The following is an 18,010-nucleotide window of genomic DNA, read 5'->3' on the forward strand; positions in this document are numbered from 1 at the left end:
TATCGGTGTACATCTGTGCCTGGTGTCCACAAGTTATTATTTGAATAGTCCTGCACACTGTTGGTTCCACACTTCGCCGCTAAGAATGTGCAACTCAGCATGGAGGCATTTGGAGAGAAGACATTCTGTGTCCTGCAATTCCACAAAGTAATAGGAAGTGGTATGGCTTCAGTTGTAGATGCTTTCGGACAATTCTCTACACAGTTGTTTGTTACAGCTGAAGTTCTCAACTTGCCCAATTTGTCAATTTTTGAGGGATTCATTGGAAAGCTTCGCAGACCTGGTCGACAGTCTTGTTCGATGCTGATGGTCGGCCACTGAATTTTCCTTGGCAGAAAGAACCAGTATCCACGAATTGTGTGTACCACTTACGCATGCTTTCCTTCATTGGTGTCTTTTTATGAAGATTTGTGCTTCACTGTCATTGTACAGTCGTAACAGACTTTGTTTTGTGGAATTGCAAGACACAGATGCCACCATATTGCATTGCATGCTCCTAGCAGCAAAGTTTGGAACCAGCGGTGTGTCGGACCATTCAAGTAAAAACGTGTGGATACTAGGCACAGATGTACACCCATGTAATGATGAAATGTTCCATAAGTTTCCTGCAATATAATCACAAAACCAGGGAGGTCGTTTTGAATAACCTTTGTATGTACATACATATGTTTTAATACAAACTCACACATGGGTTGTAAATATGAGTGGCAACACTGTAAGGGAGAGGTGATATCGGGCAGTAATGTAGATGAGTGGAATGCCAAAAGCAGTTGATGCAGTTAGTGCTGTACGCAGTTCAAGTGAACAGCATTTTGTGTACTGCCCTAAAACATATTTACAAAGACATAACAGCAATCGTGTATTAAAATCCAGGTGGCTCTTGGCAAAAATGCATGAATGTCATCAAGACTTACATGAAGCCTGTAGCATATACCCTACCATATCTGATGGTTGCATTTTGTGTGGGGTTAGGATGGGTCAGTTAGAACAATTTCAACATGAGAAAAATTTAACCATGCTGGGTTCCCATACAATTATCATCGCGGCAATCAGGGGTCAAGCGAGAGACAACCAATTTTCAAAATTACCCGAAAATTATGATTCTTTTTATTTTTCCAAAATTGATGATCTCTGGAAATTTGGTCCTTCTAGTGTCCATAGGGCCGATGCTACAAGCAATTTTCCAGAATTCATTTCCATAAGATGACAACACTCTTTCTTATACCTTGATACTACATTTTCCCCCAAAGAAGTATCTGCCTATTTTAGACATAACTTCTTGTTATTGTAGGAATATGTGTACAACTGCTACATATGCATTTTTTCATGGACTTTGGTCTATTGTGGTGGGCACAGGACATGCAGAGTACACATTTTTGCGTAAAATATCAATTTTCTTCTATCTGTAACTTATTAGGAGGCAAAATGAACCAGCTGCTTCAGAAATAATTGAGCAGTTACAGAAATTAATTGCAAATAAACTATTGAACTTGCGTTAATAAAACCAATCCCGAACAAACAAGGAAAGCAAACAGTTTGTCCCTGTATGTTTTAAGGCGAGAGTTGATATTCCTGTCTAAGGGAGTGTGCATATCATTGCAGCGATAGACACTATCAACGGGCCCATGTTGATGTTAGTGTGGCAAGAACTAGACTATATCGTGTCGATGTGTGCTGTATCAACCGAAATGCACATACTGAACATTTGTAAGTGTAAAATAAAACTGTTTGTGATCCTCGATCGTTCTGGATTGGTTTCATTAACGTAAGTTCAATAAATTTCTGTAACCCCTCATTTATTTCTGAAACACCCGGTATAAAAAAAAAAGCAAAACTGATTTCATCTCTCAATGATCATCTCTCCTGCTATGATTTTTTCCTCCATCCTGGCAAGTTTGAAAAGTCCTCACGTAAAAAGTTCTCCTGTGGAAAGACTAACGGGAGAGGCTCCCGTCCACTAAAAATTAATCTAAAAAATCTGCCACATTGTTGTTATGTTTATGGGCATTAAAACGTAATTAACATGCCTAAGTACTCAATATCTTTTTCAAAACAAAACCCATTGCAATCATTTGATCACATGTATTAAGAACAGTGGCGAGGCGTGACATTTTTACGTAGACATTGCAAAATTTGCCGAATGTCAGGATCGATATTTTAACCGGTAATGGGGGGAGGGGGGGTTGCATTAATTCTGTTGGATAAACGGCAAGATAATTGCCCTTTCAAATTTAAAAGCTCACAGCAATACAATAGACATTTAAATGACAAAGGAACAATAAAACAAAATAAGCTGTCCAATACGATGAGAATAATGAAACCTTATTAATTTGCATTCCTTCTGTAATTGAATATAAAAATTGACATTAATAAATTATGATGTGAAATAGACCTAATTAAGTTAAAATCTTACTTGTACAGAAACTTTAGCCTCCCTGCTTTCTTGGTGAATTTCTGAAATCTATGACTCGTACATTTCTTTATTTCCTCTTATTACTCCAAGAGAGGTCTCTCTCAGTGGATAATACGGCAAAACTGTCCATCGGCAGTAATAATAATTTAGCTAAACGAAAAACTTTCTTTAAAAGCATTGTCTAAATTTTCGTTTATCATAAATGCTACCAATTTACATGGCGATTTATCGTATTGCAGTTCTATAAAACACTGTCAGTTCATTTCTAAGACCTTGTGAATCAAAAACACTTGGATTACACTGTATTTTCAAGTCAGCAAGCAGATTTTCAGGAAAAATGTTTCTTTCCAAATATGATTTGAATTTTGTTAAATTTTAAAGTTAAAATAGAGCAAGTTCAGCAATGTTACGGGTAACTCAAGAGGAACCATAGCGGGCCTTGGCTGTTATTTTGATGCGCTAAACTTTGCAAATCCCTTGTGTATTTCTAGCCACTATATGCTGCCATTTGACTAATTTCGCACAAATTTGGGAATATTCTGACTCCTCTTTTTTTGGTGGTTCTTCCCTAATATATTAAAAAATAATATTTTTAGTATTTTTCTTGGTCGTCGCTGCATCTCCCGATAACCGGATGCCTCGGCTCTGATTAAGAAGCATATTTGTTCTTCAAGGATATTTGCAATTTTTATATCAGATCAATAGAATATTGTTTATTAGCACTGGTAAATTTTTATTGGTACCTAATCAGTATCGACAAAAATTCACATTAGACCATCTCTAAAATATATACAAGAAACTAAATTATTTTAACATATTTAAACATATTTACGTGGCCACGGTGGGTCAGTCGGTAACGCGTCTGACTACCATGCTAAAGGTCCCGGGTTCGATCCCCGGCTGGTTCAAATCCGGGAATTTTTCTAACGTTCAAAGTGGCCCCGGCACCCACCCAGCATTGAATAACATGGGTACCTGGGGGAAACCCTGGGGGGTAAAGGTGGTCAGGGGCATGATGCTGATCACATCACCCCCACTCACGTCCAGATCAAAAAAGTGTGGGACATTACCCTCACACCCCCTATATGCCTTCACGGCATGGTGCTAAGCACAGGGGAGCACTTTACCTTTTTTATTTAAACACTACACAGCATTAAATAATTCACATGCATATTATCGATTAATCAAGTCACATACTTACTTCTATAGTGTGCAACCCTGTAGCATATTCCTTAGGTCTCCACGGATGAACATATAAAGGCCCTTCTACATGACTGCAATGTTGCCAACCCCCTTCATCAATTCTAAACTGCACACTAGCAATTTTAGACAGGGAAAAGGTCAGTATCCTAGAAAAGAAGAAAAGCAGACTAAAAACAAACTTCATATTTTTTAAGACAATGTGTTCAGATTATTTCACAATTCAAAATTTGAATTGCTATTAGCATCAGAAAGAATCAACTTGAATCTAAACACTGTCACTAGCTAATATGTTTTTTAGAATGTAATGCAAAATGCTGAGTGATTTGAGGGCTGAGCCAATGTACAAGCAGTATCGCCATCGGTAAGTATCGGATGAGTTTTTTCCACCGATACCAATGAATTGGGTTAGCTAGAAGGAGGGCCAGAGCAACAATTCGTCTGAACATTTGCCCTTTTCACTCTTCCTTTTGATAGGTTTGGAGTCCGAGAAGTTCTATAGATTTTCCTAGACATACTGGATAAACCCCCACCCTCCTGGGAAGCAGATGACAATAGCAAAGGCATGGGTAAAAGTGAAAGCTGAACCCAAACTTGACCGTAAAAGGCAGAACTCTGATCAACACCTTCCAATAAAAGAACCCATTCATTGAAAATTCTTGCTTGAAAGCTCATAGGGGTAAGATAGATGGACATTTTTAAACCACACACTGCACTAAAGCCAGGTCAGGTGATTGTGGAGTTCTTGGAAGGCCCTGCATGTGGCGATCTAACGACATAATTGCTATTCATGTCAAATGAACAATTGTCCTGAAAATGTAAAGAAAGGGTGGGAATTTATAGTTTATTGTTGTCAGTGTACAATGCAATATCCTGCAAGAATGGCTTGGTGTCTTGCTGTATTCTTGAAATTTGGGATTGTGATTTGGCAAATGACTCACATGTGTGACATGAAGGAATGAATTAATGAGATAAATTTTTTTGGTGCATCAGCACATAAGACCATTTTGCACTCTTTAATGTACATGGGAAAAAAAATCCCCGTATCTAAAATCATTACTTGAGAATTAAATATTGGCTCATTTCCTTCACATCCACAGTAATCAATCATCAACGAGTCATCTAAAACTAACAGATAATAGTCAATTAATATCAGTCACCAGATTTAAAGTTTAACTGAGACCTTTGAGACATAGAAGTAACAAGTAATAATAAATGTTTCAGTAAGAAAAGAGCAAATATTGATTGTCCCCTTCTTATGTCGTCTAAAATAAAGTGAACACCTCACCTAGACATCTCAAACTAATATATAAACCTTCAATGAATCTGAAAAAGTGCATTTCCACTTACATATGGCCATTTTTGAAGCTGTGAAGATAATTCATGCACAATTTCTGGTGCCAAAAATTCAAGTAAAATTCCCAGAATTCAAGGAATGCCAAATCAGTAGACATCGTGAAGTATTGATATCGTTCAGTTCTACATACAAACAAACAAAACTCACTTAACATCACAAGCAAATAACTCTGCAAATGAAAGCAATAAAGGAAAACTGGATTAATACCTGATGTGCGTTGAAGCAAGTATTTCATCCACAGGTTCTTTCGTAGGCATCACATACAAAGCATGCTTCGGGTTTGTTACCAGAATTACTGGCCACTCTCTGTGGCCCACGTCAACAAAGGATAAAACGCCATGGTCTATCGCCAACACTCTGTATCTGGAAGACAAAATACATTGACTTAGTGCAATGTGAAAGAACGAAGCCTCATCAAAGCTCTATCACAGAGAAAAACAAAAATACTTTCATTCAGAGAACTGTTTTAATCTATTGAACAATTATTTGTTATTTTTTAAAGTGATATGCTACCATAAAAAAATCCACTAAAAGGAACACAGTTACATGGATAGGAATGCAGGTGATATCAGCTGAGAATATTGTATAGCATTGCATTTCAGGTATTTTACATCAGTTAGATCCGGTTTTTGAACATCTAGTTAATGTTTCCATTAACCAGCAGTGGGTCTTTCAATGTGGAAGTAAGCAACAGTTATACAATTATAGCATTGGAATTCCTAGTTGTGAGTTGGCAATGCTTAAGAACAGAAACATTAGGTTGATTGATTGAATTTTTATTATTTAGCATCACTTAACCACTCTGCCACTGACCACATCTTAATGTACAGTGTGTTTGAAAAGTCCCCGCACTCAACTTTCTACAAAAGCTACTAAAGCATTCATCTGGATGAATTGGCAAGCCCGTTAGTAGAGATTGGTATGACCTTGAAGAACAAGTTTATGTTATGTTTAGAGCAGTGCCACTGTTACAGTCCTCAATGTGAAACGTACAATCACAGTTTGTCAACAATACCTTTTATGCACACACAGCGAATTGCTCTGTTGGAAGCATATAGTTTAAGTAACATGAAAGATGTGTAAAGATTCACTTATTGATTGATTTAGTGTTTTAAGTACACTTTATGCACAGTAAGGCTAATCAGGACTGGACCTACAGTTTAAAGTGGGATCCGAACCACTATGTGCCTCCACCGGGAATTGAACCCAGGACCCCTCGATTACAAGGCAACGACGCTACCACTGTGCCATCGGGGAGGCCAGATGTGTAGAGAAAAAAAGAAGTCTATTTCCCGATGATCCCGAACCAGGTAAAAAAAAAGCTCAAGAGTATGATCTTGTCTGCCGATTTCGCAATACGGGCTCCGAGCATTATAGGCAACGAAGTGGATGACACAAGGTAGTCATAGTAATTCCTTCATGATGTGCATCAGTGAATGGATGGTTCGATCTCCACGAAAACATTGAGAAAAGTGGCACGGAACATGTGGGTAGCCTTTTTCAGCACCTACTGTGAACTGGAACTCCGCAAAAACAAGGAGTGGAAAGTGGTTTGCCTTCTTGTCAGTGTTACTGACCTCAGAGATTGCAGTATTACTCATATTTAGTTTACAAATTATTTTGTGTATTCCAGGATATACAGGAAAACCTCATTAATACGAAGTTCAAGGGACCAAAAAATGTCAACTTCGTATTAAACGACTTCGAGTTATCCAAACTTTTCAAGATGGCGCCTGTTTTCAGGTGTAAATAAACTAGAGTATAAATTACCCCCACAAAGGATATTTTATACTTGGTGGTAGCTCAGAAAATAAGCTTTATATGTACTTTATAATAATATTGTACGTTTTAAAGGAAGTGTAAAAAATGTTACACAAAATGAGAACACGGAGCTTAACGCGGACACAAAGATTACAAGGAGTCGGTTAACACCATTTATCCTGCCTAGTTATACAACCGGTTATGGACGGGATGTATGTTGTGGCAAAAAGTCTTATAAAAAACGGTATTTTCTTTTAATTGTGCAAAGTTGTTGCTCTTACACGAAATTCTTACAATTTTAGTTCATAGTTCCAGCCTCCCGCAGTGAATTCTCCATTGGTCCCGACGAAAATAAGTCTTCCGTTTCTCCGTGACAACCCGCGTTGGTGAAAATATGCCAAGTACTTTGCCGTATTGACAGTCCGGCTGTCACTCAGAAAAACTCGTCTCCCAACTCCCGACGTCTGGTTCGGATACAAATCTTTCCACAAAATAAACCAAACCTCACACTTTACATTTAAACATAATATGAATCAATAAACCAAAATGATTAATATCGAACGGTGTTTTTCACACGTCACTGGATACCATGACAGTACAATTCTTAAAATGGGGATACCGACCGTTAAGTCAAAGGTGAAATGAACAAAAACGCGATATTCAGATTAGGATGCTGGGGAAATGTGTTCATGAGGCATACGCCGAAACTGAACGGTTAAATAGGGAATGTTTAGAATTATATTTCCAACTTAGCGGGGAACTTGACGGCTTGACATGGAACAGGGTTGAGGAAAGGCACAGTAAATATGTAGAAGCAGTGTAGATCCAAAGCCGAATAAATGTTTTGAATAAGTTCAATAGGTTAGTTAGGAATAGCGAGAAGAGTGGTAAAACTGGGAATAAATAGCACGAAAGAAGGGATGAATGAGAATAAGACCTATAATGTTTTGAACCTGACACAATATGAACTGCCTCGTGAACTCTTTGAAATCACTGATAAGGGACATAAATTTGCCACAGGTTGGAATAAAATAGAGAAGGAAGAATTTGTTATAGCCACCGAACGTGCCATAGGCATTTTGTCAGATAAGGATGAGAAAAATGAACTTAGGCATAAAATGAACTACTTCATTGAGGAAAGAGTTTAGAAAGGAAAGGGGAAGGGGGGAAGTGAGAAGTCACAGGGAGGAACGACATCGAATCCTAGGTGAAAAACTTAAACAAGTGAGGGTGTGGGTCGACAAACACGATTTAATCCTTATTAGATCCGATAAGGAAAATAAATTGGTAATAATGGGGAAGAATACTTATAGGGAGAAATTGTAAAGATGTTTTTCCAATGATCATTTTGAAGTAATAGATCGAAACCCAATAAGTAAAGTAAGAAATGTAGTTAGAAAGGGGATAGAAACTAGTTTGACACTTTCGAGATCAGAAAAGAAGAAACTTATTGAAGACTGTAAGAGGGGTGAAATTCCTATCGCTTTCGGGATTCCGAAAACTCATAAGGAAGGGATCCGGATGAGACCGATTATACCCATGTATTCTCACACGGGGTATAAACTGGCGAAAACATTAGTAGAGAGGTTAAGGGAGGTTGGGGGAAGACCGAATACAGTGTTGAGAATTCTTGGGAAGTGAAGAAGGGATTGGAGGGGATAAACCTAAACGAGGAGGATGAAATTCGTAGCTTTGATGTCATTAATTTGTATCCTAGCATCCCTCGAGATAAAGCCACGGATTGTCTTCAGAAGTGGGTTCGGTGGTTCCATTTAGTATCAGGATATAATTATTTCTGCTTCAATGGGAAAATTTATAGCCAGAACGAAGGACTTGCTATGGGCAACCCTGTTTCGGGAATAGTGTCCAGCATATACCTCCATTACATTGAGAAGGATTCACTGAGTGAGGTTAACAATGATATTAAATATTTTTTGTAGATACGTTGATGACATCTTGGTTATCGGGAAAAAAGAAATATTAGATCGTATTTTCGAAATCATGGGAGAACAAGGCGATAGAATAAAATTCACTTGTGAGATAGAAAATGAAGGAGTAATTAACTATTTGGACATGGGGATTGAACTGGGGTTTACCACAAGAAGTTGGCAGGGGACAGATATATCCACCAAGATTCTGAACACGCAAACAGAATTAAGAATAATCTATACATGAACTTCTACATTCGGGCCGGGAGGCTCTGTAATTGTAGGGAGGAAAGAGAGAAAGAAGAAAAGTGGATAATGAAGGTGGGGCTAAGAAACGGTTATAAAGTAGAGGAAATGAGGAGAATAAAGAGGGGGCACTTAACCTTTTGTGTCCCAAGCGTCTCGATCGAGATACCCAAATGTAACCCTCACGGTCCCAAGCCTCTCGATCGAGATGCTGTGTCAAGGTCGTAGTTTTTACGTTATAACTTTTCTATTTTTGGCTAGAATTTCATTTTTTTATATATATTGTTCCTAACACATGTATTTAACAGAAATGTTTCTTGCACCTTTTTTTTTTCTTCATGAAAATGGAGGGGAAAAGGTGGGAAAAGGGACTTCTCTTTTGCGTCTCTTTTCAAGATCAAATTTTTGCCGACAAAGGAAGATGGGCTTTGTTGTTCTAAAGCAATGCTTTTTCACTCCTGCCTGGTAACTGCATTCGAAGGAAGCTTGTTTATCAGTATCCGATGTCAAAATGAAAGTTTTCCATGAGGGCGCAAAGCAGGGGGTGGGGGAGGGGGAAGACTGGTTGTTGAATCTGCATTGTGAGAATGGAATTTCGAAGTGCGCTGAAGGAAACCTTTGTTTTTTAGCACAAGTGTCCACAAGTTGCAACACGGGTTACCCTGCATTGTCTAAAAATAGAATTTCAAGCAGCTGCAAGAATCGGCACTCATTTTCCACTGCGTTCTAGCTTTTCGTCCATGAATGTTGTGCGTAGGTGTCGTTTTGTGTCCAAGTATGAGGACATTTTTTGGGTGAAGTGACAATTCTTTAAAATCATTTTTGGGGGGTTTTCTCCCTTCCCCCTCCATATATACGCCAAATTTGCATAAATTTTGCATTATGTGCATTTTGACATTCTTTTTTCGGGGGAGGGGAACACCATTTTTTTAAAGAAAAGTATTTTTGAGGGGATTTCCCCCTTTCCCCCTCCATATGTACACCGAATGTGCATAAATTATATATCGTCTGAATTTGTGATTCATCTCCAGGGCAAATAGTCTGTGAGCTAAAGCAATTTCAAGGTACCACTGCATTTTGAAGCTTGAATCAGTGGCGTGCCGACCATTCCTTTTGGGGGTATAACTCACGTTACCTTGGTCATATGATAATAATGCAAATATGTATGTGTTCCTTACATGTCAGCGATCATTTCCATGTGCATGTCGACACTGTCATGTATTTTTTCTTGGGGAGGGGGAGGGGGGACCCCATTTTTTCCCCCGAAATTTTGGAATTTTGAGAGTTAGCCCCCTCCCCACCACCACATATATGCCGAATTTGCTTAAATTTCATATAGTCTAAATCTCTGGTTCATTCCGCGTACAACGGTATATCACTCATCTCTCTACGGCAATTAGCCTCAGATCTACACTCATTTAATTGAAACTCTGCATTTTGCTCAAAATCGGCTCGGGACCAAGGGGGTTACATGTGAAAATGGCCTTGGGACTCAAAAAGTTATGTCTTGAATAAGGAAAGTGGAAGGAATGGGATAAGTACGAATAATGAGGTAGGGGAAATATAATACAAATACGTCGGCATCCCATATGTAAAAGGGGTGTACGAAAAATTTGATAAGATTCTACAAGACTTCAGGTTAAAAGGGGGAATGAGAGGAATATTTTACTGAATACAAAAAGGATGGAAAGGGGCGAAAAGAGGTCAGGGATGAGAAGGGCGTGTATAGGATAACTTGCTCTTGTAATAAAGCATATATTGGACAAACCGGAAGAAGCATAGGAATTCGCTGGGAGGAGCATGACAAGGATATTAGGGAACAATCTCTGAAGACCGGGCTTTCTGAACATGTCTTAGAATTAAATCATAAGGTTAGAAAAAGAGAAGTGGTAAAAAGAGTTCATAAACAACCTGATATGAATGTTCACGAGGCTGCAAATATTTGTGTTGATAGGGGGAAAAAACTAAATAGGGATGACGGTAACTTGAATGAGGCCTGGATCAACATGTTTAAACGGTGGGGAAAAATCAGTGAAGAGTCCGTTAAATTCCATGTCACGCCGGAAGTGACCTGCGCTGCTTCGGAATCTGTGGAGTTCTCATTGGAGGGGATGTAGCATTTGTACGCTACAGTAGTCATTCATTCTGTATGGTAGTATGGGTACACCGTTCTTTTAGAATTATCTCTTAGCCTACATGGCATTTTTAACTTCATGTAATTTTAAATTCCATATCCCAATACCCTTTTTTACCTAATCCTGGATTTATTTTTACATATATAACGAAGTATTTTATATACTGAAAAGAAATACCTGAAGAAGCGAAGCGTAGCTTCGAGAAACGTCGTCTGCAAGTAGTTTTACGACCATTATACTCACTCACGTAAGTTTTTTATACTTTTTATACTGTGAGAGACACTTAGTGTACATGCAATATATATATATAGATTTTGCAAAAGCTTTTGACAGAATTAATCATAATATTCTTCTAAGAAAACTTGCAAGTTTTGGGTTCTCAACACAATATGTAAATCTTTTCAAATCTTACATTATTAATTGAAAACAATATGTAACTTATAAACAAGCGAAGTCTTTTGTTTATGATGTTCAATCTGGGGTTCCACAAGGTTCAAATCTGGGTCCTCTATTCTTTGCAATTTATATTAATGATTTACCAGGTACAATCAAATTTTCAAAGTGTTTAATGTACGCAGATGATGTTAAAATATATAGTGAAATTAGGGATATTACGGATACTAGGAAATTACAGACTGATATAAACATGGTTAATAGGTGGAGTGTAGAGAATGATATCAGGTTTAATATTAAGAAATGTTCGTACATAATATTTACCAGAGCACGAAATAATGTGCGAAATGATAAGTATGTTATTAACGGTGAATTTGTAAAAAGAGTTAATTCCATTAAAGACCTAGGAGTAATTATTACCCATAATATGACTTTTACTGAGCATATTTCTTGCATTACCCAGAATGCCTACAGGAATCTTGGATTTCTAATAAGAAATGCTAAAAGTTTAAATGATGTATGCTCTTTGTGTATGCTCTACAAATGTTTAGTTAGAAGCAAATTAGAATATATGCTTGTTCGGTATGGGTGCAAACCTGTAACTCCCAGGAAAATATGATTGAACGTATACAGAAGAAATTTCTCAGATTTTTATATTATAAGAAGTATCGAATATCACCAATAATCCTTAAAATACCATACAATGATTTGTTAAATCAAATTGATTTTGTAAGCCTGTCAAATAGACGTGAAATTTCTCAACAAATGTTTCTGTATAAAATAATAAATGGACATATTAATAGTAGTTCTATACTAGAGAGAATATGGTTTAATGTGAGACAGGGTCATATGTGTAATAGATGTTTACTCTCATACAAAATCCCAAAAACAGAAATGTATAAAAGTTCCCCACTACAAAAAATTACCCTTGAATATAACAAGATCGCAAATCATTTGGTTGTCTTGGATTTCGGCATAACACGAACCAAATTTATGAATATGTTAAAGGGGTATCTCTCTTAATAATGTATTTATTATGAGAATTGGATTTGACATATTGAAGTTTCTTGTAATGATATATTGTACCGGTGTTTGTGATATTGTTTTGTGTAATTCAGATGAAATGTGTAAATATCTGAAAATGTCTGTTGTCAGTTAAGCAGTAAACCTGTTCTGTCACCAAGATGTATGTATGAGGGGCAGTCAAATGAAAACCGAACACCCACCATAAAACACATTCCTCGCAAAAGTTGGCAACACTGTTGTTACGTATCGATACTGCCATCTGTAGGGTAGGAGAAATGCATAGTGAAAACGCACAGGTCCACACAGTTGCTTCGTCATTGCTCAGGGGGTGAGCATAGTGAAAAGTGTGTTCGTCCAGCACTGGAAATGGAGGCAAGCAAAGAAGAGCAGAGAGGTGTGGTTCGTTTCTTGGTGGCTGAGGGTGCTGGAACACGCGAAATTCATCGTCGCATGTCTGCAGTGTATGGCGAACACTGCATGTCCCTGACAAAGTGTGCACGAGTGGCAGAAGAGATTCCGCGAAGGACGCACATCACTGCAAGACGATCCGTGCCCGGGACAGGCCCATCGAGGCATTACGCCTGATGTGATTGCGAGGATCGATGGTCTGATCCAGGAAGACCGACGAATCACAGAGGAAGAAATTCGTGTTCAGGTTGGCATTAGTCATGGCTCTGTGCATGCCATTATCAAAGCATCACCTGCAGTTCCGAAAAATTTGCACGCAGTGGGTTCCGCATCAACTGGTGGAGGGACAAAAGATTGACAGAATGACTGCATGTCTGAGTCATTTGCAGCGGTACCACGAGGAAGAGTATGCGTTTCTGTCACGTATCGTCACAGGGGACGAAATGTGGTGCCACCATTTTGAGCCCGAGAGCAAACGGCAAAGCCAACAATGGAAACACGTCGATTCTCCCCTGCCAAAAAAATCCAAGGCTGTCCATACGAGTTCCGGTAAGGTCATGCTGAACTACTTCTTCGACTGCAAGGGCCCTCTGCTTGTCGACTTCCTAGAGCGTGGAGCCACAATCCATGCGCAGCGCTATGCAGACACGTTGCAGAAACTGCGACACACCATAAGGTTAAAATGCCCTGGAATGCTGTCAGACGGAATCATCCTTTTGCATGATACCGCCTTCCATCATACTGCCAATCTGGTGAGGGATAAGCTTCAAACATTTAGCTGGGAAATGCTTGAGCATCCTCCGTACAGCCCTGATATTTCCCCTTCTGACTTCCACTTTTATGGTGACCTGAAGAAAGACATTCGTGGACGTCGGTTTCATTCGGACGGGGAAGTGCAACAGTGGGTGAGGTTGTGGATCCGTCAGCGACCTACCTCTTTCTACAAGACTGGAATTGATCGTCTCATCTCCCAGTGGGATAAATGTCTTAACACTTGTGGCAATTACTTTTGAATAAAACAAACTCCACTGTCACTTTGTAGCGGGTGTTCAGTTTTCATTTGACGCTCCTCATATATATATTATGTATTATCTGTCTAAGTTTGTAAATATGTGTGTGTGTAAAGGAGAAAGGAGGGAGAAAGCGTACGTGCGTACATACAAATTGTAAATGAAAATGTAATATTTTTATATTACCTTCTGTAATTGGAGACTTGTCTCTGTTGAAGGGAAATAAATAAATAAATCTGCTGACATTGCCTGCCTAAGCAGCATCCATGAACGTCAGTATTCACCAAGTGCACATTACAACGTAAAGCCACACAAGCACACATGCATGCCACTCTCAAAAGCACATTTTTGCATTGGTTATGATGGGAACACTAGCTGCTTACTCCCGTTGTGTATTATTACAACAAAATACACTTAAGGAAAGCAAGTACTATAAATTTGGGTTTTTCTAATTAAGATCAAACTCGTATATACAAAATGCTGTTACAGAGCATAAGCATATCCAATTTATTATAAAAAGAGTGTGAAAATATCAGAAATCAAAACATATGTTGATGTAAGTAGTTTTGATATGTAAAAATTTTACACTCTTTTGACTGCAATCCGTTTCTGTGCATGTTTGTTATGTGAGAGAACAAAATAGCACAACTTGCATTTGTCCCAGCTTCCTTGATGGACAGGAAGAGAAAATGGCACTTCTTACATTCCCGGTAAAGATACAATGGACCGATTTTTCTTCCTCAGGATCAGACAACAAGCGCACTGTCACCAAACCAATTCTTGCTAAATGGTGCTTTCCTTAGAATTTGGACAAAACGAAAGTTCACCCTCCCACCTCTGAGTGGAAAAATGACATGACTCCGATCACTATTCGCTTCTTTGCCCCCACAGATTTACGGAATCCTTCCTAGTTGATGGGAACTAAAAATAAAAGTGGGAAGGGGGTTTGTTTGTCAGAACTTTTTCTTTCTTGTTGTCGGCAGTTTTGAAATGGAAAAAAAAAATTAGAAGGTTTTGCGAACCTCCTCTATGCGATACTCAATAAGAACTTCACTTCTTTAATGGGAAGTCGTTTAGATTTCTAAGGAAATACGATTGGATCTAGTCTATATTTCACTCTAATTATTTTTAATCTGAAGTTTTTTCACGAATGCTATGTCTTTTGGTTATCAGAATGAAGCTGAAAAGGAATACGCTAAAGTGATTATATTTTTCTATGGGTAGACAGCGATTTTTTACTCACTGACAGAAAATTATTCTTGCCAAATCAATTGATTGGTGGATGGGGGCAAAGTTCGGACACATGTATTATTCTGCTTGGGGCAGAGAACAGTTTCTTTCATGCAGATTATGTGACTCGTGTGCTGTACAGTGACAGAGTTGGGGAAAATGAGTGGATAAATAAAGGGTGCGGCAATATTCTCTGGGAGCAGTAAAATTTAGTGCACATCTGAATACCATTAAAATATTTATTTGGGCCAAAAGAGCATATTTTTATTTACTTTTTCTCATTCGCTGGGGAGCTGTGGTCGCCTAGTCGGCAGAGTGTCTGACTGCCACACTGGAAACCCAGGTTTGATTCCCGGGGTGGGTGATCTAAGCTGCCTCATAAAGTGGCTCTGGAAGTCACCTAGCCTCAAATAAATGGGTACCTTGGGGCAACCCTGGAGGTAAAGGCTGCCCAAGCATGGTGCTGATCACATCACCTCCAATATTGGTAGAGATCGAAGCATAGGGGGGTACAAGCAGTCAGAGCATGGTGCTGATCACATCATCTCCCATATCTTCCCCAGCACGAGCTCATCAATCTGCCACTAGTGTGCACGATTTAGTCCGTTTCTCTCTCTCTCTCTCTCTCTTTTTAATGTCTCTATCTGTCCGAAATGTTGCTCGTATGTCAGTAGCAAAGATCGGGCCCCCCTTTCTTTCTGCAACTTGACCAGGAATGAGCACACTTCTGATAAGACTTATGTTCAACAACTGCACCACCTGTTCGTCTTCACTTCCCCTCCCTCCCGTTATCGCCGGTCGGCGTAGTGTCTGCAGGCAGCGAGCAGCTGCCAGGCGGCGCCAGTGTTTTGTCTCGTGGCTCCAGACCAAGTATATAAAGATACTTGACGTCCAACTATAAATGATTACCCCCTCCCCTCCAATTACCAAATACTTCTAAAGTAGCAACTAATTACCAGTTTACAGAGTAAATGAAGATCTCACACAATCAGAAGCATAAATTGAACCTAATAGGCGGCAGATAGAAGCAGTCACCTACCGACACTACCCTCGAAAGTGGGTCATGTTAATCCACCACTGATTTTCACAGCAGGTCTTGCTTTTTTCCTATTAGAAATTCATAACTATACTTCTTTAACGTTGTTGAGTTATTTTTGAAACAAAATACCCTCTAAAAGTTGATTGTGAAGTCATTTCTTACTGACACTTGAGTTTCACCCCTCCATTAGGCTTTCCCGCTTTTTACATTTCACACATTTTACGCTTTTTTTACAGGCTCCTGAAAAATGTAAAATCGGGGTTCAACTGTACATTTCTAATGTACATATTTTAAAGGTAAACTCCATCAGAGCCATGATCACATGCATTACTTAAGGTGGTAAATTAATTATTCACATTCTTCATAAAAAGTTTGTTACATAATGTAGGATTTTCATTTTCGAACTACATTTGTTAATAATAGTAAGAATGGGTATATTGTTTTGAAATTCTAGTATGTCATACCTTCATATGTACACAAACAAATCAAAAAGACAGAACTGAAATATCGTGTGTAGTTTTGAAGAAATGAAGCATTGATTTGCTGCCAGACAGTGGGTCGGCTATATACTTCTCACCCATCTGTAGCGCAATACATGTGGCGGCATTATAGTCCCCAGACATCTGCTAAGGTTAGGTTAATACATTTAGATACGCTACCAAATGGACAAACATGGTTTTCACACATAACTAAAAACTTGACAAAATATAGTGCGATCGAAAAGTCCCCGAACCCAAACTTCAAAAAAAAAAAATTGCCGGTCGTTATGATGATAATGTAATAATTTCTGTGGAAGCTGGTTTGCGACGGTCTTGGCTGTACATGGCACAAGAGATGGCACTGGGGAGTGGCGCTAGCATTCGTGGCGAGGAAATTAACTACGAGCAGTGCTGGTAACAAAATAATCACGCCAGTTGCAAGGATGAGTTTGTCGGTGGAGGAGCGTGTGTTTTTGTTTTTGTTTTTTGTTGTTTTAGGTCCACAGAAAATCCACAAATCTTACACGAGGTCCCCCTCCACTCGCAGAAAATTGCTGTCTGGTTTGCCGTGTCCGGATCACGAATTATTGGGCCGATTTTTTTCGATAACTGAGTGAACTCTATTGTGTACCAGGACATTATACAGCAGTTTATCGCGCTTTTGGATGCCGATGAACAAGATGTGTGGTTACAACAAGACGGGGCAACATGCCATACGTCCAATGCCACCATGGCATTTCTGCGTGAATTTTTTGATGACCGCCTGATTTCATCAGGGCTTTGACCGGCAAGATCACCTGATTTAATCTCACCCGATTTTTTCTTGTGGGGTTATTTGAAGGGGAAAGTGTACGAGAATAATCCCCACGATTTAGATACCCTGAAAACCAACATTGCCCAGTGCATTACTGCAAATTAATGTGCCTATTCTGCATCGCGTAGCACGAAACATGTGCCGTCGCATACGTTTATGCATGGGGGACACTTTCAGTATCTCTTGTGATGTGCCTACATCCACCCAGATATCCAATGAGAAAGATCTACACGATCAGGTAAGGTCCACTTGTTCCTTGCTTTCACAGTTTAGGTTAACTGTTGGTTTGGTTTACCTGATTATTTTGTTACCAGCACTGCTCGTAGTTCATTTCCTCGCCACGACTGCTAGCGCCACTCCCCAGTGGCATCTCTTGTGTCGTGTACAGCCAAGACCCTCGCAAAACCAGCTTCCACAGAAATTTTGACATTATCATAATAACGACCGGGGGAAAAAAATTGAAGTTTAGGTTCGGGGACTTTTCGATCACCCTTTATTACAAATATTACTAAGCAGGATCTCAGAAATGTTCCAAATAGGGCTGAGCAGATACCAGTGCTGATGTATCCAT

The 18,010-nt window shown here is 39.0% G+C and overlaps 1 protein-coding gene across 1 annotated transcript in view; it reads right to left on the reverse strand.

Moving 5' to 3' along the window:
* LOC145987948 (transmembrane protein 62-like) overlaps positions 1-18,010 on the reverse strand; it is a 76,145-nt gene that overhangs the window by 42,611 nt on the left and 15,524 nt on the right. Inside the window, exons 5-6 of the mRNA XM_083122788.1 lie at positions 5,178-5,333; positions 3,615-3,762 (exon numbers count right to left, since the gene is read on the reverse strand). Of these exons, the coding sequence (XP_082978914.1) occupies positions 3,615-3,762; positions 5,178-5,333 (304 nt within the window). The remainder of the gene's footprint in view (positions 1-3,614; positions 3,763-5,177; positions 5,334-18,010) is intronic.

This window comes from Lepisma saccharinum, chromosome 5 (genome assembly GCF_977018435.1).
Source record: "Lepisma saccharinum chromosome 5, izLepSacc3.1, whole genome shotgun sequence".
In the NCBI taxonomy this organism is placed as follows: Eukaryota; Metazoa; Arthropoda; class Insecta; order Zygentoma; family Lepismatidae; genus Lepisma; species Lepisma saccharinum.